Genomic DNA, 22,299 nt, shown 5'->3' with positions numbered 1-22,299 from the left:
GAATGTTAAAACTAATTTTTTTGTAATGCTCCAAGAAGAAAATCCAAATATTTGTAATACCACATTATTATTAGTCATTTTAAGATACTTCATGTTTTTCTTAGATGCCTTTGAGTAATGGACAGATGGGCCAGCCTCTCAGGCCTCAGGCAAATTATAGTCAAATACATCACCCCCCTCAGGCATCTGTGGCAAGGCATCCCTCTAGAGAACAACTAATTGATTACTTGATGCTGAAAGTGGCCCACCAGCCTCCATATACACAGCCCCATTGTTCTCCTAGACAAGGCCATGAACTGGCAAAACAAGAGGTAAGAAAAACCAAGATTATTTGAAATATGAGACTAAGCTTTTCGTGTGTTCTTATAGGTTAATTATTAGCAATAAATCCATGTAGAATTTTAACATAGTTTTTACCATCTTGTTTAAAGTTACAGTTTTCTGTTCAGTTTATAGAGTATCACATGATACAGTTTTAGCTTATGATCATCTGACATAAGATTTAGTATTTTGGGCAGTTTTTTTAGCAGTAAGACAATTGCTTTACAGGAAGTAAGTTGAAATGATTTACTATTCTGTGATAATTAAACCCTTAGATTTTAAAAGTTGACTATAGTTAGTCTCCAAACTGCTTTGAGTGTTTATTTGTTCATTTATTTACATTTATATTGAAACAAGGTCTCACTATGTAGTTCAGTCTGGCCTTGAGTTCACTATGTAGCCCAGGCTGATCTTGAACTCTGAGAGATCCTCCTGCCTCAGCCTTCTGAGTGCTGAGCTAATAGGCATGTGCCACCATACCCAGCTACTTTTGAGTATTTATTCTTAAAATGCTTTGGGTCATGTATTCATAAATCTTCATAGTTTATTGATAAAATGATTAATAATAAAGGCATAGAGGTCAAATACTTTATTCATTTTGGTTGAATATTTGGTAAAAGAGAATATCCTATAACAAAAACTTAGATCTTGCTTTTTTTTTTTTTTTGGTCTTTTTTTGAGACAGGATGGGTCTCGCTATGCGGATCAGACTGGCCTTGAGCTTACTTTCTAGTCCATGCTGGTCTCAAATGTTGCAATGATCTTCCAGCCTCAGTCCCTGAGTGCTGGGATTACAGGCGTGCACCACCACGCCCAGCTTTTTACATTTTTTTAATAGCTAGGTTATAGAAATTACTATCAGTTGATCAGATTTTAAAGTTAAACTCCTTTGAAGCATATGAACAGATTGAGGAAATTAGGAATTTGATATAATCAAAGAATCATCACCTTACTTTGAGATTTAATCTGTCCATGTTAATTGAGGAAAACAATATCTTTTGAAACAAGCCAGTAGGCAGAGATACTCTGTAATTTAAATGTTCCACAGCTGGAAACTGATGATAATATACATGTTTTATATTTATGAGCTATATCATAAAATTCATGCTGTCAGAAAACTAAAATAGGGTCAGTATTAATTGATTTCCCATTTTCATAAGTGATAAAGTTAGGCGCTATGCTTTATAATCCCACTTTGCCTTTAACTCACTAACTCATTAACATAATATTCTGTTATAGTTTCAGTTCATCTGCCCAGATGTTTATTTTTGATGAGTCCTTATTTTTTGCTTGAACTTCACTCACCAGTATTTAAATGTGGATGTTATGTTGTAAACTTTCCTGAAATAGTAATAAAATAAGTTTCCTTTATTTTCATATTAAATCAGATCCGAGTGAGGGTTGAAAAGGATCCAGAACTTGGCTTTAGCATATCAGGAGGTGTCGGGGGTAGAGGAAATCCATTCAGACCTGAGGATGACGTAAGTTTTGTTCCTATATCCTTAATCACTCACAATGCTTCATTTATTAATTCAGTACCTAGAAATGAAACTACACCTGCAAGTGAAAATATAATAGGTACTTGTATAAATCTAAGAAGGTATCTGTTTTTATTTTCTTCTGTATTGTTCACCTTGCTTTGAAATTTAATCTGTCCATGTTAATTGAGGAAAACAATTAACTAAAATTTTTAAATGTTCTTTTTACTATCATGGCAGTTTTAAAATTCAACTTAAAAATTTGACTTAAAATTTTCTTACTGCTTTTCCATAAATCTATCCAAGTAAATTTGTCATTGTAACAGAAATCACTGTGTGAAAGCCAGAATTACTACAGGCAAAAATAACTGGGTTGGCACTGTGTTACAAAGTCAGGAAGGAGGTTGTACCATGATTCAAATATTAGGGTGGTATGGAATATTTGCCCCTTTTTACTCTGTTACGTGTGCATACTGTTTTTGGTTAAATAATGACCTTTTTTGTTGTTGTTAAAGGGTATATTTGTAACAAGGGTACAGCCTGATGGACCAGCATCAAAATTATTGCTACCAGGTGATAAAATTATACAGGTAATTAAGATAATTTCTAAGTTATTTCCTTTTATAACACGTATGGTTTTATAATTTAAAATATTTCTACTTCATACCTTCAGAACCATGCTTATGTGTTTGATACAGCTTTTTAAGTTCGGGAATGTTAATTTTACTAATTTAAGGGGTCAGAAAGAATACCACTTGTTGGAGGTAGGTTGTTACCGTAGGAAAATAGGAAATTTTCAGAATTTGAGTAGTCCTTTTTATTTTCCCATGTCCTTTCCTCTCTTCCTTCAGTTTTGCCTAACCACATGCAGTATAAGAGGAAAATAAGCCTCAAGCTCAAAAATAGCTTCTCTTCCTTTACATCTGCCTTTACTGTTCAGATAGCAATAAGAAATAAGTAACCGTCAAACCAAAAAAATAATACAGACCTCTAGAGTAAAGTGGCTGAAAGTACAGACTATGGAACCAAACTGCCTGAGTTGGAAGCCTGGGTCCAATGCTTTTAAAAATATAATCTAAATGTTTTTTGTTAATTTTTAATTTCAGTTTGGAATAGCTGCAAAAATAGCCGGGCATGGTGGCACATACCTGCAGTCCCATCACTCTGTAAGGCTGAGGCAGGAGGATCACAACTTCGAGCCCAACCTGGGCAACATAGTGACCTCGTGATGAGCAACTTATGATTAGTGGCTCAGTATAAACGCCCTAAGTTGAATTTCTAGTACCACCAAAATAAAACCCTGCAAATAAAATAGTGTAACGTCTTTGTAAACTTCATTTGGTCACCAGTTGCTAATATGTTGTCACATTATCTCTAGAGTTTATCATCTTTTTCTCCTTTCCTCCCCCTCTGTACATATGTATATTCATTCATGCATATTTGTTTTCTTAACAGTCAGAATTTATGGGTTTTTTGGTTTGGTTTGGTTTGGTTTAGTTTAGTTTAATTTGATTTTTTTTGAGACAAGGTCTCACTATTAGTTCACACTGGCTTTGAACTCAGTATGTAACCCAGGTTGCCCTTGAACCTGTGGTGGTCCTCCAGCCTCTGCCTTTGGCGTCTGGGATTACAGGCATGCACCACTACACCTGGTGAATGTGTGATTTTGATTTGGTGACTGAAGACGTTACTTTACCTGTCCATTCCTGGGTTTTCTCTGAAATAAGATGAAAAAAATCTCTTGAATGTTGTGATAATCAACAAATTTAATTCATACTAAAACACTTCAGACCATGTGTCTGGTGCAAGTAAGATCTCAGTAAATGCTATCCTTAATTTTTAAAAATCTAGGGGTCTGTCTTATTGAAGATAATGAGAAGATTAGGCTTGGGCCTCTCTTACCCTTGCAGTTTGTTCTTCTAGGGTGCACATCAGGGCATATACACAGCACCCTGTCTGATGCTGTCTTAGACACGCAGTTCCTAACATTGGACTGCTACATCAGGATAGTGTGATAACTTGGTCAAAGTATGGTTCCTGGTCTCTGTCTTGAAATTTTATTTCCATAGATATAGGGTAGAGCCCATTAGTCTATATGTTGTTTAAATTGCCAAAGTGATTCTTTTTTTCTGCCAGCTTCATGAAGTGTACCTAGCAGAAATTTAAGTACAGAAATGCAAATAAATTACTATGAAAAATATTTCTTAAAAACATTTTTCTTTTTTTTTTTAGGCTAATGGCTACAGTTTTACCAATATTGAACATGGACAAGCAGTGTCCATGCTAAAAACTTTCCAGAATACAGTAGAACTCATCATTGTACGAGAAGTTTCCTCATAAACACTGTGGACAAAAAAAGAGGGGAAGGACAGCAAGATTTATTGGAAGATACTTGCAGGGGATATTAATATTTTGACTATTTTTATATGTAAAGAAGAACTCAATTCTGTTCAAATTTGTACATTAATGAAATAATGAAGCTTAAGGTTAGAGGGAAAGAACCACTGTACAGAAGATAAAGGAGACTGTTGAATTCATACCATGTAAAACTTAGGTTTTTAAACATAGCAATCAAGGCTACAAAAACAAACTTATGTTGGTTTTGTATAGATTGTAGGTTTATTTTTGGATTTCATATACATGACTGAACTGTGCAAGGCACTAGTTAGCCTTGATTGTAGCCCAGAGACAGATGGCAGAGCTATCTCTCTCACAGCTTTTATGCCCTTATTTTTATTCAACTTTTGTTAATGTTTTTCTGCGGAAACTTCTTTTTTTTTCAATGTGGGCAAGAGATTTGAAGTGTTGGCTTTTGCTATGTGCATACTGAATTGAAGAGTGAGTAGGTGAAGGTGGTGCTGGTGGGTTCACTTTCCAAGGCCAGATTAAAACAGTTTTTTCTTATAAAAATCTGGAAGCAAAGAGTGAAAAAAAAGCTGATACTGTGTTTTTATTAATAGAATAATGCAATAAAATATGTAACGTCTTTTTAAAGAAGTAAAAAGACAATAATTGCATTTTATGAGCTCTACAAGGTCCATTGTCATAGCCATTGATTATACATTTGCTACTGATGATTCAATTTTTAATTTTTTAGTCACAGGAAATTTTTAACTACTGTAGATGCATGTCCATGCATTCCTCATGCTATGGAAATCTCGATTTTTTTTTTTTTTTTGGTAAATGGTGATCTTGCAATTGGTTATAGTTAGTGCTCCATTTTAATCTAATTACTGTTTTGTTTTAAAACAGCAAATGGAACTAAAATGTCCAGTTTTAAGATTGTGCTGCCTATAAACACAACATGTAAGAAGGATCAGGAAAGCCTCTTGATTTTTATTTGACTGTGAATCGCCTTGGTAAAGTAAAAGGAAACATGAAGTACGTGTGGAGCTAGGAAACCAAAGCAAGTCTGTGAAACTGGCACAGTGATAGAAAATTGCTGTGGAGAGTTGTAGAACAAAGGGATGGGTCCTTGAGGCCTACCAGTGTGGAAAGTGTTCAGATAAAGGGCTGTTCCTGTAAGTAACATTAAATGTGAACTTAATGCTTTAGAGTCTTTAAAGGGTTTCTAAATGTATCCTTGTAATAGTGTTTTGCCACCAACTGCCTTTGTTCTAGTTACTGTAAGTTACAAGTGTTTGATGATACAAGTTTATTAATTTTGTTTGCCTAAACCATTAATTTTGTTTTTGTTGTATGTAATCAAATAAAATTTGAGTAACATACAATGGTAAGAATTAATGCATGGTTATTTGGACCAGAAAAAAGTGCCATAGAAGACCAATAACTGTTTTTAGCTGAGGCTAGTCTAAAGCTTTTTATTAGAGCCATGTTCAGTTCTTCCACTCATTTTTAATTTCTAAGAAATATACTTAGGAAAATTTTAATGCTACCATTTTTCTTTTAAGACTTGTGTAAGACTAGCTGAAATACCAATCTACACTGTTTCTGGAAAAGTGAGTAGGACTCACTTTCTAGTCAGAGTGAATAGATAGCACTTTTAAAAACATGTGAATTCAAATATTGCACATCTTTCAAGATGTTATCAACTGGTTTTTGTACTGTATAGTTTTAATAATTTTGATTGAAACCCTTTAACAACTCTTTGTAAGTTTTAACACATTTTAGTTGATGCTCAGTAGTATTTACATGGAATTGATTTTTATGGATATAGTAGAAGAAATGTGCTGTATTTTGGTAAAATTCACTTGTATGTGTGTTGTAATCTCTAAAAAAGAATGACAAACAGCTTCGTTAAGACAAGTCTCGGCGTTCCCTTTATTGTGTTGATTTTTTAAGAAGTTGGCTTTGTAAAATGGTCACATTCTAATTTTATTAATTTCAAATTTTCATGATCACATTTAACTTTTTATTACAAATATATAAAATAGTTCCAAAATTATAGTTTTGGAATAGGAATTAAACCTCACAAAGAATTGATTCTTCAGTGATCTACCTTTAAATTTATTATCTGCATACTATCTCAAAACATTATACATATAACAGAACTAGTATTGTATTCCATTCTAGTTAATTGTAAAATTTTGTAATGTTCTACAACATGTAGAGTTAAAGTTTATTACCAAGAAGGATAATACATGCTATAATATAAAAAGAAAAAAGAGGAAAAAGGTTTTGTACTTAATGGTCAAAGTTTTTTTTTCCAAAATGTTGGAAAATTAAAAGTAAAAGATAAAAACTTTCATTAGAATCTCTGTTATGGTAGTAACCAACTTTCAAAATTCAATATATAATTTAAATCTTTTGAAGAAATGGAGAAGACAATTTTAGGAGTTTTTTTCCCCCTGCCTAACTGCAGACAGTTTAGTTTGTGTTCTCTTGTGTTCTCAAATTGTAGTTAAGGCCTGTGCTCTTAAGTGATTCACTAAGTATTATGTAGCAAATTTTCAAAACCAAAACTGCCTTCTTTTAAAACTTTTTAAAATTTCTTACCCTAAGCAGTACTATTTTATACCAGTAAAAATGATATTGATCAAAGTAATTTATTCAGTATTGAATTAGTAACACAAACTAGTTCTTTGTTGATTCATTAAGGAATCATCAGTTCATCTGAATTAGTAGTCTTTTAAAATTCTCTATATTTATCTTGTAAATATTTTTCTCATCTCTTTGGACTGATCTTGAACATGTATATATACTTGACAAATTCTTTTGAACACAAACAGAACTTGCTGTACTTTAAAAAAATCACATTAGCAGCTGTGTAATATTTTTATCAGCATCTATTCAACATTCCAAATTTTGTATATATCTAGATTGTTTGAAGTAACACCTAGAGGGTAGAAAATAAAAGAGTGGTGTTTTAAGTTGTGTGGTTTATTTTATGAAATTCTTAGGTAGTGAAATTCTCATAAAAGGAAAGGTACACAGCTATATATATATAGTTTTTTAAGTATTAACATGCCTTTATTTCTGAGTATGGAAAAAGTATAGTTTTTTATTTCTAGAGGAAGTTTTTAAGATGGGAAATGTTTTCACATGGAGATAATAAATCAGATCTATTTGGAAAGGAATTTTTTCATTCACTATGTGATACCTATTTGTTTTTTTGTTTTTGTTTTTGTCTTTTTGAGACAGGGTCTCGCAGTTCAGGCTGGCCTTGAGGACACTTTGTAGCTCTGGCTGGTCTTGAACTTGCAACAGTCCTCCTGCCTCAGCCTCCCAAGTGCTGGGATTACAGGCATGTACCACCAAACTTGGCATGCATCTTGAAATATGTTCTTTGAAAAAAAACAAGCCAGGTGTATGCCTGTAATCCCAGCATTCAGGAGGCTGAGTCAGGAAGATCACTGAGTTCAAGACCAGGCTGGACTACAGAGCAAGACCTTGCCTCAAAAAAGAAAAGTTCTTTTTTTTTTTTAGTACTTAGTAAATAGATGCATTATGAAAAAGTAACAATTAAAGTAATATTTTTATTTCAAGAATATTAATGATCAAAAAAAGAATATTAATGAACAGGCATTAGGTGCCTCTAGAAACAACAAAAGTCATATAGATTGGACAGGAATAAAGTCAGGCCTTCATCTAGTTTAAATCACAGCCTTCATAAAAGGTTTAACTTTTTTTTTTTTTTTTTTTTTTTTTTGGTTTTTTTCTCCGGTACCGGGAACCGAACTCACGACCTTGCGTTTGCCAGGCAGGCGCTTTTGCCGCTGAGCTAAATCCCCAGCCCCAGGTTTAACATCTTTAGCTGTGAATTTTTTGTAGACTTTATAAGCCTAGGAGATAGTGCTAAATCAGTTTTTGCAAATATTTAAGAGAATGCTGTGTTCTATTTTAGGGCTGTGCTGTGCAGTCTCTCATGGAACAAATCTCAAGATTAAAATTTGTGGTCTTTAAAATTGTGTGGTTATAATACCCAAGCACCTGAGAAGCTTATTCTAAATTGAGGAAGCTTATTTTAGAGAACAATGAGCATGGATGTTAAATTAATAATAAAAGCATTTTATTTTTCTACACTTGATCTTAGCCAAAAGGCCTAGAAGCAATGCATTTTAATTTTGAGAAAGCTTATATTAAGGGTTTTTTTTTTTTTTTTTTTTTTGAGAACAATTTTAGATCCCTCTGAACTTACAGTATTGTTAGGAAAGAAGCTGTAAAAACAATTTTCTATTATAATTTTCTTTTCAAATATAACTAGGACCATAGTGATCTATCATGGGACTTCCATGTATGTGACTCATCTTGCTTCTCAGGCAGCTCATAATTTAATTACAGGATAAAATTTGAAAAGCTCATGTATGAGCAATAAAGGAAATTCAAGTCAAAAATCTTTGCTCTCAGTGCAATAAAGCCAACTTTGGATGAAAAGTAAGCCGTATACTTCTTAAAATGACTTTTCTTAAATGTAAGCACAGTGATCTCTTAAGATTTAGCTTTAGAAGCAACGTTTTCATGTAGTCTCTTCCTGGTGCTTCCTCATCAGAACCAGTGAAAAGTTAAGAAAAGTTGAACAGCATTAGTGCATGAGCAGGAAGCATGGGTTTTAGGATAGATTATTTTCAGTCTCATCTTCAGACCGTCCAGAATGGATATTAAAAATCTTTTACATTTGGGCCATCCTTTTCCATAGCATCTCTCACGAGGACACTTACTCTCTCCAAAACAGGAAGGATCATTTGTCTTGTTCAAGGAAGCACTCATCATGCTTAAAGGTGTTCTCCCCCGATCTACTCAGAAGGACAACAAAGGTTGTGGGATACAGTGGTACACACCTGTAACCTTAGCCCTCAGGAGGCTGAGGCAGGTGGAATGAGGCCAGCCTGGGCTACATAGTGCATTCGAGATCAGCCTGAACTGTATAGTGAGACCCTGTGTGTGTGTGTGTGTGTGTGTGGTATTCCAAGTATTTAATGTCGTGGATTAATAAATGTTGAGGAATTCTTTGAAGGCCTTGAGCAGGTAGAGTGAAATGTGTATTTGGCTTCAGAGACCTCCCAAAGATTGGTGAGAAAGGATCAAGAAGTTCTAGACAAGATAAAAAATGGGCAAGGTCAATCACTATTTTTCATGCTAAGGAGTATGCAGAAGGTGCGTCTGGTTTAAAGGAAGGACGGTGAGCATGGATGTTAAACTGAGTAAAAACCAACAGAGCCTTATTGAGCTAGCATGGTCTGCCCAGTTACATGTCTTTTGCTCTGCCTACCCTTACTGCAAATAATTTGCAGTAAACAGGTAACACTCTTCAGCTCATACTGTGAAGAAAAACAAGATAGTTGAACATCAAGGACAGGAAGAGAGTCCCCAAATAGAAACATCAGTTTCTAAAGACATCAGTGCTAAAAGTGCTATCTTTGAGATAAGTGAAGATACTGGGTTTATGAAGAAAGACATTGTCGGTGGTGGTGGCACATGGCTGTGCCACGTGGGAGGCTGACAAAACCATCACTGCCAGATTGAGGTCACCTTGGGCTAGTTGGAGACCAACAGGAACTAAACAGTGACAGCCAGTCTCAAAGCAAGATGTTACATAAGGGTGTAAAGGTTTAATTGGTGTAGGGGGGTTTGTTTTGTTTGGTGCTGGGGACCAAACCAGTGATCTTACAAATGATAAGCAAGTGTTCTACCACTGAGCCACTTCACCAACCCGTAAATTTATAATGTGAAATAGACTTTCAAATTCAGCTGGGCAGAAGAGTAGGAGGAAGACATTTAAAGGACAAATCAGCAAGCTCTTTAGATTGAATTATGTAATCAAACATAAACTTCAATGAGACAAAAGTATTCTGGCATGAATCTTCAAAGGAAAAAAAATATGGTATGAATGGAAAGTATGCAAGAGTTAAAGCACAATATAGGACTTCAGTCTGAATAGGTCCATCAAGTGCTGTGCGGGATGGACAACTGGTGGTCAACTTGTAACACCCAGCTGAACTTAAGCAGCATGGTGCTGGGTGTGAGAGGTTGACCTGAGGATTGTTGCCAGCAGTATAAGAGACAGATCTGGAAAAGAAAAGAGGCTGTTGGGAGCTGAGAAAAGCTGGGTGCTGTTAGAAGCTATAAGGAGCTGTTGGTTCTCTTGGAGGACTTGGTCATGCTGGCTTTCCTGATGAACTTGGCTGTTCCCATTGTCCAAGGAGATCAGGACCTTGCTGTCACTGAGAATGGCTTTGGTTGACCTTGATCCTCACTTTGAGCATTGCTTCCTGGCTCCAGAGGGGAAAATGGTGCACTGCTCAGTCTCCTGGAGAAGCTTGTCATGTTGGCTCTCCTGATGGAAACTCTGCCTTTCTCATCGTTGGAAGAGCTTGGGACCTCACCCTTGCTGAGGATAGCTGTGGTACCTTTCCAGGGAGCTCTGGTTCTTACTTTGAGCATCGCTTCCTGGCTCCAGTGCACATCCCTCAGCTTGCTAGCACAGATCCTTCATGTCACTGGCACAGACAACTTGAGACATTGTCATGGGCTCCTGGCCTCCAGTTGGACTCGTGGGAGACATTGTTATGAGCTCTAAGTCTTTAGCTGGACTCATGCAGGACATTGACATGGGATCCAGGCCCTAAGCTGGATTCTTTGGTCTTTAGTGTGTGAACAAATTTCCTGCACCCTCTTTGTATATGATTCTTTGGGTAACTATTATAAATAATCTTATGTTATTGTTCCCCTCTGCAGAAACCCCAAACCAACACAAGTACTGAAGAAAAAGTGCCCACAAACATTACTTCTAGATTTATAGTATCTTTATGATAGTATGAATAATAACCTAAAAAGTTCTAAAACATGAAGGAAGTGATTGCAAAGCAGGCAAAATCAGATTGACATTAGAACTGTTACCCAGAGCCAGTGATACTGCTCAGTGGCACAGCACCTACCTTGCAAACGCAAGGTCCTGAGTTTGATTCCTGGCACCAAAAACACAAAACAAAACAAAAACTTTGTCACCCAAAACTTTGGATGCAGGGTGGTAACGTCAAAATTGCAAATTATTGAACAGCAAACTAGAGACAGTTTTAGGAACTCAAGGACTCGAAATATGTCTTCCTCTAAAAGCAAGGACATTTTTCCAACAAAAGTAGATTTGAGATGCAAGAAACAATATTCATCAAGAAAATGTAGTGGAGCAGAAATACATTAGTATTGAAAGTAAAAATGAAAATAAAATACTAATGACTTCTATAGATGAGAAGAGTATTTTTCTGTAAGAAACCATGCATATAGGTTAATTAAAACTATAGAAAAATATGAGTTGGAATTTAATTGGTAATTACAGAAAGAGTAGTAGTGTCTGTGGTTTTTGAGGCAGGAGACTCGTGGGAAACCTGGCTGGGGAAGTAAGCATGACCTATTAATTACAAAACCCTAGGACACATGCAGAATAGTTCCCAAAGCCCTGCATGTACGTGGGTGTCTAGAGAGAACTCACAGGTTTTAGATAGGATGGCCAAGACCTGATGTCATCCTGAAGAGTGGGTGATACAAAAATATAATCAACGTTGAGCTTTTTGCTGCTGTGCTCTCTTGCACAGTGGTCAACTTCCATGCTGTCTATTGTGCTTGTCTTATACTTGGCCCAGACTCACTCTGCAGAGCATGTTTCTGCTCCCACCTTTATTGCTTTAACCATATGGTATTTCAGTGCCTCTTTTTCTGCCTTTAATAAATGTAAAATCTCACTACCATTTGCATTTGTCTTGACCAATTCTTTGTTCAGAACAGAAAAGACCTGGAAACCACCTCTAGAAGGAGACTCCAGCACCCAAAACCTGGTAACATATTTGGTGAGCCAGCCAAGAGGTAAGGCCTTTGGGGCATGTTTTTTGTTGTTCCTCTTTCTCTAAAATTTACCACCAAGAAGGCTTTCCTTTTTTTTCCTTCTCTCCTAGGCTGGAGAACCCAAGAGGCTTTCTGATGGTGGTTAGAGCAGTTACCCTTTTTCACCATGTGGGAGGAGGAAGGAAAGTACAAGGCCTCTGTTTTTCCTAGCCAATTAAAGGCCAATAAGCCTACCTCAAATTTATATCCCCCTCTTTTTGTACCGGGAATTGAACTCAGGATCTTGCACTTGCCAGGCAGACGCTGTGCCGCTGAGCTGTATGTCCAACCCTTATATTCCCTTTTCTTTTTCCCATGTTTGCCACACATTGTGGTGATGACTCCCCAGTCTCAGAACAGATCATCAGATTCCATGCGTGTGACCTACACTTTCATGTGCCTTTTTGTCCTCACGTTTTTGCTGTCTGTGATACTTTGCTTTCTTATTCTTTTGGGAAAATTAGTTATTGGTAACGTGGTTTTCCACTTAGATAGCTGCCTACTCCAGAGTACTTCTTGTGCTCAAAGCACTGTCTCCACTTTGCCCTAGATGGCCTTTGATCTCTGGGTGTCATTAGTGAGTTGCTTTGTCCGGGCCTTGTTTTATCCCAAGTCCATCTTTCTGCCATGATTAGTAGCCATTTAAGTTCATCACATGAGTCACATGGGTTGGCCATTTGGGGTTGTTCTGTGGGTCAGCCACATGGATTTTGGCAATGTTTGTTGGCCATTTCAGTTGAGTCTGTCACATAGTTCCACCTTGCAACTGACTTCATAGATACCAGGAAATCTCTCTTTTGTAGATAGGAGTAAGCCTCTGATTTTAGGGAACATATGAGGCTCTTTTCCTCTTCTCTTTAAATAGCTTAGATTTCTTCTTGTTTCTCCCAACAAAAATTCAGGTAATGTAGAAATACATGCCTGATGTCCTGAGCAGAAAAGGAACAGTGAACAGGTCAGTTCAAGTTGCTGTGAGTATGCAAAAGTAGAGCCATCCTTATCCTTAGAACTTTTTAAGGCTCTCACAGTCAGCATAAAGACAAGGGATACTGTTTCTCAAGTGGCTAACTGAGTCATTAGGGGCTCTACCTTTCTCTCTAGACCAGTGCTGGTGAACCTTGTAGCTTTTGCAGTGATAACAAACAGCCAGCTATGGCACATTTGCCATGGATTTGTCACCATTGCTCTAGAGAATCGGTAGACCATAGTATAAGGGAATCCCCACTGTGGGTTTCACCCTGACCTCTTAGGAGTGTTCTGTTTTTGAAGAGGCTAAGGGAGTCCCCAGGATGGGGGCTGCACTCTGATCTCTTACGAGTTTCTAAAGGAGCTTGTAGGTGGGCTTCACCCTTTACTTTAAGGAGTCAGTGGGCCACTGCACCATAGGAAATACCCTGCAGATCCCAGCCACCTCACCATTAGTTTGTATCCTTAAAAACTGGGAAAAATTTGCTGTATGAGCTAGGAAATCGCAAGAAATAGGTGCAGAGTAACAGTATAAGTTACAACATTATTTTTCAGCTAGATTTTTTTTTTTTTTTTTCAAAAGGCAAGGAAGACAGTGTGAAATCCCTTGGGTTCTGGATTGTATGGCTCCTTATCTCTGGAAAGGCCAAAGAACCATGTACTTAAAGAGTTCTCCAAGGAGGATGAAATTGATATGGTGGATGAGCCTGTCCTCAGATACCCACCTGTCTGGGGGATGTGAGTCACTTGTTCTCTAGTATCCCAGAGAGACCCAATATTTTCAGAAGAGCCTGGCAGGTTTACAGATTGGGCTCCAGGTCACTATGAGGCAACTGCTAGACACAGCCTTTTGTGTATGACACAATTCAAATCCACATAATGATAAAAGGAGAAGGACTGACAGAAAAGGACAGGCCAGAATTATAGCTGTTGCAGTTGGCGAGGCTTTAAGCACACCCAGGTGACTGTGGATATCATGGGTAAGCAATTTGAATTCCACTGGCCTCTCCTAACTTCCTTCCCTGGAAACACTGCTAGATTTATAGCCGTAATATGGTCAAGGGGAACCCTACTCAGAGCTGTTTTTCTTCTGTTCTGACTTGTCACTTTGAAAGTCAGACATTCAACCTTGACTTTTTAATTGTCCATGGTGTCTAACTCTCTTATCAGAGGTTTACTGGCAGAGTTTGGGGGAAATTCTCCAATTCTCCAATTCTGGCACAGGCCAGAGCAAATTCCACCTGTTGGGGCAATGCTTAGCCATTCTTCTAGACCTTCCTACCCACTAAGATTATCATAGAGATTTCCACTATTCTTAATCTTACCAATATACTCAGGCTCAAAAGTTTAGCCACTGTTGTGAACAGGTGATTCCCCAGATCTATGCAAGCAGACATCAGTGACCTGCTTGCCTTTCCAAGACTACGAGGAGGTATGGTTCACTAATGGAAGTAACTGTCCATCAAAAGGCAGATGATGCTCTTTTCAGTTAGCAACAGGCCATTGAGGCTAAATACCTTCCCAAAGGTACTTCTGCTCACAAAGCAGAGTTCATGGACCTTACTTGGGTCTTTGCTAGGAAAAGGGAAAAAAGCTAAATATCTGTACAGATTCCAGATACGCTTTTCTGGTGCTAAACACCCATGCAGCAATCTGGAAAGAAAGGAGCTTGCCGACAAGCAATCATTTATAAAATACAAGAAATTCTACAGTTCTTACAGGTGGTTCCCTCTCCCCAGGTAGGTTGCTCTTTCATTGCAAGGGAACCCAAAGAGTCTAAAGTCTCTGGGAAGTCAAAAAAGTGGTAAAGAGGCAAGAAGGGTAGCCTTACAGCATCTCAAGATGCTAACATTATCCCCAATTCATGAAGAACCATTACAGTGGTCCCTCCTCAAGAGGTACAGTAGAAAGCTATAAAAATCCTACATGGTAAAATAGATGTCTTTTTATACAATGTAGTACTACTCAGCCATAAAGAAGGATAAATTGGAGACTTATAGGTAAATTGATGCAACTCAAGACTGTACTCATAAGTGAAATAAATCAGATATACATGTGCAAATATCATATGGCCTCCCTAGTGTGAGAAGTTGAAAGAGTAAATAAGATCCACAATGTGCAATAGATATTATAAAATGGAAGAAACTGTTCAAAAGGAAAGAAACTGGAATGGGGGAAAAGAGAAAAGGAAGGGAAAAAATATATACACATACATACAAGATAGTTATATTACTAATTTCTCTTAGTTCATTGAAAAGAAAGGTTTATACTAATATTGTTTGGACAGTTAAATGTCTATATCTTGTACTTTGAGTAACTAAGTAAAGAAAACAATACGTGAGGTATTAACCATTGTTACCCTCCTATTACTCTTGTTTTGAAATTTTGGGTTTTTTTTCCTCTTTAAAATAAAAAAAAATCCTACATGGGAAATGATCATTTGAATTTTCACAGGACTAAGAAACAAGCTACTCCTGTGAACTGAAGACTAAAGGTTCCTCTTCAAAAACCAAAACTCCAGGATTGCTCTGGGTACAGATAAGTAAATGGGCACCTATACTGAGACTCCTGTGTTTATTAGACCCATAATGTGGGTTTTTGCTAAGGCTATGGCTCTTAGGCTCTCAGAAATTTATCTACAACCCCTGTTTGTCTTACTTTCTCCACAGAAAGCATGGAAATCTGACCTGCTCCTCCTCATTCTTGGGCTCTGCATCCCAATCTAACCATAAGGTTTCTTTCGCTGAGCAGACAGCTCAACAATCACTAACTCCTTTTCCCATTGTCTTCTGATGAGTGTTTTTTCTTCAACCCAGCCAGTAACCCACAGCACCCAAATGTAGGTGATGAGCACATAAGTCCTAGTAGGTAGGGCCTACATCCTCGTTCAGCAGGAAGTAGCTGTATGAAGACTGAGGCCTCCACTCCCTCAGCACCCCATAAAGAATTATGGGGATATGTGTCTCAGGGGAAACAAGACAGAAGACTAGAATGTGGGAAAGCTGGCTGGGAAAGAAGACGTAACCTGTTAATTATAAAATCCCAGAGCACGTATGCAGAATAGTTCCCAAAGCCCTGACCTGGACATCTAGAGAGAACTCAAGCAGGTTTTGGATAGGATGGCCAAGACCTGATGTCATCCTGAAGAGTGGGTGATGCAAAAAGACAATCAACATTGAGCTCTTTGCCACTGTGCTCACTCTTCCACAGTGGTTGACTCTCACGCTGTAGATTGTGCATGTCTTATACTTGGCCCAAACTCACTCTGCACAGCATGTTTCTTCTCCTACCTTTAATACATGGAAAACCTTGCTACCATTTGCTCTTCTCTTGACCAATTGTTTGCTCAGGATACAAAGAACCTAGAAACTACCTCTAGAAGCAGATGCCAGTATTCCAAAACCTGTTAACAGTTTTTATTTATGTAAAGAAATACAGTAAGTTATAGCCCTTTTCCCCACAATTATGTATACCTGTAACACTCCTTGTGCTTATGTACTTTCTTTTTTCTTTTTTGATGCAGAGGATTAAACCCAGGGAACTCTGACCTACTGTTCCAGCTCTTCTATTTTTTTGAGCCAAGGTCTTTTGATCCTCCTCCCTCAGCCTCTTGTGACTGGAAATACAGACATGTGCCACTACTTAACTGTTTTTCTAGTGATGAGCATGTATTATGCTTCTACTTGCTCCACCAATCCCTGCCATAGATAATGCAGAGGTGAGTATCTTCATTCATGTCATTTAATACACCTGTGTGAAAATTAGAAGGGATACCTAAGAATACAATTGCTAGGTCATAGGCGCTATTTAATTTTACTATGTACTGCTGTGTCATTTTCCAGATAGTCTACATCAGTTTGTATTTGTACTAGCTAGACTTGAAGATGATCATTTCCCTACATGTTTGCAAACATTCAACTTTATGCCTTTCTAAGCTTTGCTTGGTTGTAACACTGTATTTTGATGTTTCTTCAAACTTCATTCCTCTGCTTAGTGGACTGTTTAATAAACAGCTACATTTGATGGCCATTTCCTTTATTTTGTGTTTTGTTTTTTTGAGACAGGGTTTCACTATGCAGTTCAGGCTGACCTGTACTCACTTTGTAGCCCGGACAGACTGGCTTGGGATCATTGGCCATGATTCTCCTGCCTCAGCCTCCCAAGTGCTGGGATTACAGACGTGCACCACCACGCTCAGCTGCCATTAACTTTAATATTCTGCAAATTTCCTATTCTTTTTCTACCATTTGTCTCCTTTTCTTCCAACTTGTCAGAGTTTTAAAGACTAATTTATGGAAGTTTCTTGAATATTCTAGAGGTTACATTCTTGTCATTTTAGACATTGCACATATCTCCTCCCAACCCACAGGAGAGTTGCCTTTGTTTATGGTATCTTTAAAAAAAAAAGCTTGACTGGGCGTAGTGGCACATGGCCTGTAATCCCAGCAAGTGGGAGGCTGATGCAGGAGGATCCTTGCAAATTTGAGACCAGTCTGGGCTACAAAGTGAGCTCAAGGCCAGCCTGAACTGCATAGGGAGACCCTGTTTCAAAAAAATGAAAATACTGGGCTCAGTGGTGCAACTTGTAATCACAGGACTCTGGGAGGATAAGGCAGGAGGATCTCAAGTTCAGCCTTAGCCTAGGCAGTTTAATAATTTAGCAAGTCCCTGTCCCAAAAAAGGGGTGGGGTTTTGGGATGTAGCTCTATGTAGCCCTGGATTCCATCCCCAGTACACAAAAACAAACAAGCATAATATGGCCTGGGCTAGAAATAAAATTCAGTGATAGAGCACTTGCCTAGCATGCATGAGGCCTTGGGTTTAATCCCCAACACCACAAAATAACTAAGTTTTTAAATTTTCATAATAAAGTCCTTTCTATTCCTGAGTCACAAAAAAGCTTTTCTCACACGTTTACTTACATTAATTATGTAGATATTCTGTTAACATTTAGATCTTGGGCTGAGGATGTGGCTCAGTGGTACAGTGCCTCGTGTCTAGCCTAGCAGTCATGAGGCCGTGGGTTAAATTCCCAGCCCCACAAAAAAAGTATTCATACTGCATAAATTAGGGGTCTAGCTCCATGTTTTCTCTATATCAACTAACAGGTTTAGCTTTTCTTGTTGATCTATGATGGATACCTTATTATATATCAAGTACTTATGCCTAATTAGACAGTTTCTGAGTTCTTTGTAGTGTTCCTTTGGTCTTGTTTTCTGCTCCTCCGTCTATATCAGTTTTTTTCCCCCAGCAAATTTGTAAATTTTATAATGAACATCATCTTCTTCCATTAATAATTGTATGTATTTGCTTTGTATGTATCATGTTACTTTTATACGTTAGACTTTATATTTTTTGTGTATATATATTAATGAACATCTTACAGCAGTGACTCTCAAACTTTAGCACATATGAGAATCACCTGGAAGGGTTGTTGGGCCCCACCCAAAGGACTTTTGATTCAATACATCTAGTTTGGGGCCCAAGAGTTCACATTTCTAGCAAGTTATTACTTAAAAATGATGCTGATGGCCTGGAGATAACATAGAATCTCTATCTTAAATGATAAATCTTCTTTGCTCCTGTGTTTGTCATATATATTACACTGTAAATTTTTTGGCATGGATTTTCAAGACACAATGGATTTATTCTCCCTCCTGAAACAGCTAAAAACTGGCAAGATGTATGAAACGATTACTTTTTTTTTTTGAGACCGGGCTTGCTATGTAGTTCAGCCTGGCCTTGAACTTACTGTGTAGCCTGGGCTAGCCTTCACCTGCCTCAGCCTCCCTGGCTGAAACAATTACTTTTAATTTTACTTTTACTTTTACTTTTTTTTTTTTTTTTTGTATTGGGAATCAAACTCAGGACCTTGTGCTTGCCAGGCAGGCACTTGTGCCACTGAGCTATATCCCTAGCCCCAAACAATTACTTTTAAAATACTAAATTTCAAACACAAAAGTTTGTGATATTGAGGGGCAGGGAGAAAAAAGATAAAAATCTATGATTGTCACCCGATTAATACTTTGAGAAAATTTCTAAGCCGTGGAACAGGAAGGAAGATTTCATACAGAGTCTAGCAGACTCCTGTTGATGGGGAGGTGAAGCTAAGCATCCTGGGAAGTCTAGGTGATATAATTCACAGGGCAGAATAGTGGACAAGGCAGTACTGCACAAAAATCCACCTTTGTGAATTCAGCCAAGTACTGGCTGCTCCACTCTGCCCCTACTATCTTTTGTAAGTAAGATCTGTAAAGATCAGATTGTTTCAGGTAATGTAACAACCCAAAACAGTCTTAGGAAAATATGTAAGGCATTCAGAAATACATAAAGCATGTCTCAGGGTATATCAGCACCCACAACATAAAATTCAGTGTCTGCCATCCAGTGAAAATGTTACTAAACATACAATGAAGCAGGATATTTATTACCTGTGACATAATCAAAACTGACTCTAGAACTAATACAAAAGTGTGCATTCATAGAAAATGGCATTAAAAGAGTTATAACTATTCTACACATTCATAAATTCAAGTACAGACATGAAAGATATTTTTAAAGATTCAAGTTGAATCTTTAAAGTTGAATCTTCTAGAAATTAAAACTACACTTCTGAAAGTTGAACTTCTAGAAATTAAAAGTACACTTCTACAAGTAAACACAAGCCAAGCATGGTGGTGCTGTAATCCCAGCACATGAAAGAGTAAAGCAAGAAGATTTCTGCAAGAAGTTTGAGGCCAACCTGAACTACAAAGTGAGACCCAGTCTCTAAATAAATAAATGAATAAACAAACAAACAAACAAACAAACACAATACTAGAAAGGTATGACATGTTTAATACATTGGATAAACTTGAGCAGATCACACAGTGAAGAAAAAATATTAGTGAATTTGAACACATAATAGGAACTCCAAAATGAGGCTCAGAATTTTAAAAATCAAGAGTTGACAATAAATTGTGGAACAATTTTACTAATATGAGTAGTTTTTCTGAAGAAAAGATAGAAAATGGAAAAAAGTAATAACTGAGTGTTTTCCACATTTTATGAAAATGAAAAACCCACATGTCCAAGAAACTCAACAGATTAGAGGCACAGGAAAAATGAAAGTATCCCCAAGGAATGTCAGACACAGATTTTTCAAAATCAGTCATGCAAAGCCTGGCACAGTGGTACATACCTATAATTCCAGCATGTGGAAGGCTGAGGCTGACCATTAGTGCAAGGCCATCATGAGACCCTGTCTACAAAATAAATAAAACTCATAGAGAAAATTTTTGTAACTAGCCAGAGAAGAAAGATATTATGCATAGAGAATTAAGGACAAAGGTGATAGTTTATTTCTTGCCAGAAAAAGTGCAAGGAAAGACTGGGTGTGTAGCTCAGGGGTAGAGCATTTACCTAGCACACACAAAGCACTGGTTCAATCTCTTAACACAACAAAACAAGAAGGAGGAGGCGGAAGGAGGAAGACAGGAGGAGTACAAGGGAGAAGATGACACTGGACCAATACCTTTAATTACTGACAGAAAAAATGATCAACCTAGAACATATATGCCAAAAAAATCTGAAAAAGTGGAATTGGGGGAGACACACAAATACTGAAGGAAGTTCATAGTCTGCATTATAGGAATGTCCTTCAGGCAGGAAGTTAATACCAAATGGAAATCTAGATTCACATAAATTTATGAAAACCATCAGAAGTGATAATTACATGAGTTATGTAATTTAAATTTTTATTATTTAAATCTTCAAAAATATGCTTTAATAAGAATCATATAGTTGGGATCTACATATAAGTCTATATAAATATAAGATATACATAACAATAATAGTATGAAAGTCAAGAGGGAAAAATGCAAGTATATTATCAGGTTCTTGTCTGTAACATTTTGTCATATAACTGTAATACACTGAAAGTTAAGCATGCATATATAAATTAATGACTAAAATTATAGCTTGTGAACTAACGAAGGAGATAATATGGAATCATGAAATATTCAATTATTCTAAAATAAAGCAGCCAATTATTCTAAAATAAGTAAAGATCACTGTGAGTTTGAGGCCAGCTTGGGCTACAAAGTGAGTTCAAGACCAACCTGAACTGTACAGTGAAACCCTGTCTCAAAAAAGTCAAAAAGTTTTAAAACAAAATAAAATAAGGCAGAGATAGAGGAAAATGTGATTTTAGCAATACCTAAACTCAAAATAAAAGCAAATACATACAGAGTCTTCCAAAAAATGTATACACACTTCAGGAAAGAAAAACTATAAATATTTTGATACTAAATTTATTGAGACATCTTGAGATTAATACAAGTTACCTTTTGCCTCTACAATTATAGGAGATACTCAAAATGATGACCATTAGCTTCTGCGCATTTATTAGTATAGCAAACTGCTGCTTGGGTGAATTTGGTCATTGAGATTGCTACACATCATTTTCAATTTCTTCTGTAATGGTCGCAGTATAATGGGATTTCTGTGATGTATGACATCCTGTATTATACCCATACAAGGGTAACACCATCTGTTGAAAAATCATCATACTGTTTCCTTTTCCTGAAGCATGTGTACATTTTTTAGGGGCAGACTCTGTACAAAAAAAAAGACTGGTGATATGGCTCATCACTCCTTGAGTTCAATATCCAGCATTTAAAAAATACAGTGTTTAGTGCCTATTTGTTTTTAAAATTTCTACAACCTCTATGTTGTTGACTTCTAGCTTGATTTTTGTTTATTTGTTTCTTTCTAGACCCTATATAACCCAGTCTGGCTTGCAGCTCACAGCAGTCCTCCTGCCTCAGCTATTGCTTTTTTATTTGTTTTTTTGAGAGAGTCTCACTAGGTAGTCCAAGTTGGCCTTCAACATACTATGTAGCCCAGGCTGATCTCAAACTCATGACAATCCTCCTGCCTTAGCCACTCAAATATGTTGGAATTGTGGGCATGTGCCACTATGCCTAGCTCTCATTACACTTTCATGAGAAAGGATACAAGATATGATTTCAAATTTTTTTAATTTGTTAAGATTTGTAGCCTAGTCTATGGTTTGCTCTAGAAGAAATTCCATTTTCTGATGCAAAGAGTGTGTTTTCCACAGCTGTTCAATTGAATATTCTTTAGATGTCTGATAAGTTCATTCAATCAATAGTATAATTTCACTGAAGTTTCCTTGTTGATTTTTTTCTCTGGATGATCTACGTGTTGTAAAAGTCTATTTTGTCTGATGCTAGTATGGCTACTCCTGCTTGCTTCT

At 37.0% G+C, this 22,299-nt stretch overlaps 1 protein-coding gene across 8 annotated transcripts in view; it reads left to right on the top strand.

Moving 5' to 3' along the window:
* Positions 1-7,129, top strand: part of Erbb2ip (erbb2 interacting protein) — a gene marked incomplete at its 5' end in the record, with an annotated part of 105,529 nt that extends 98,400 nt beyond the window's left edge. For 6 of the 8 annotated variants that reach the window (XM_013518425.1, XM_013518429.1, XM_013518427.1 and 3 more), the window contains 4 exon segments: positions 105-311; positions 1,710-1,802; positions 2,315-2,389; positions 4,032-7,129. In XM_013518425.1, the coding sequence (XP_013373879.1) occupies positions 105-311; positions 1,710-1,802; positions 2,315-2,389; positions 4,032-4,139 (483 nt within the window). In that variant the 3' untranslated portion in view covers positions 4,140-7,129. 8 annotated transcript variants of the gene reach the window in all.
* Positions 7,130-22,299: the final 15,170 nt, after the last annotated feature.

Source organism: Chinchilla lanigera, unplaced genomic scaffold, assembly GCF_000276665.1.
Source record: "Chinchilla lanigera isolate Chin_1 unplaced genomic scaffold, ChiLan1.0 scaffold00045, whole genome shotgun sequence".
NCBI classification, from domain to species: Eukaryota; Metazoa; Chordata; class Mammalia; order Rodentia; family Chinchillidae; genus Chinchilla; species Chinchilla lanigera.
Note: the sequence above shows the minus strand (reverse complement) of the source record. Positions and strands in the feature narration are given on the sequence as shown.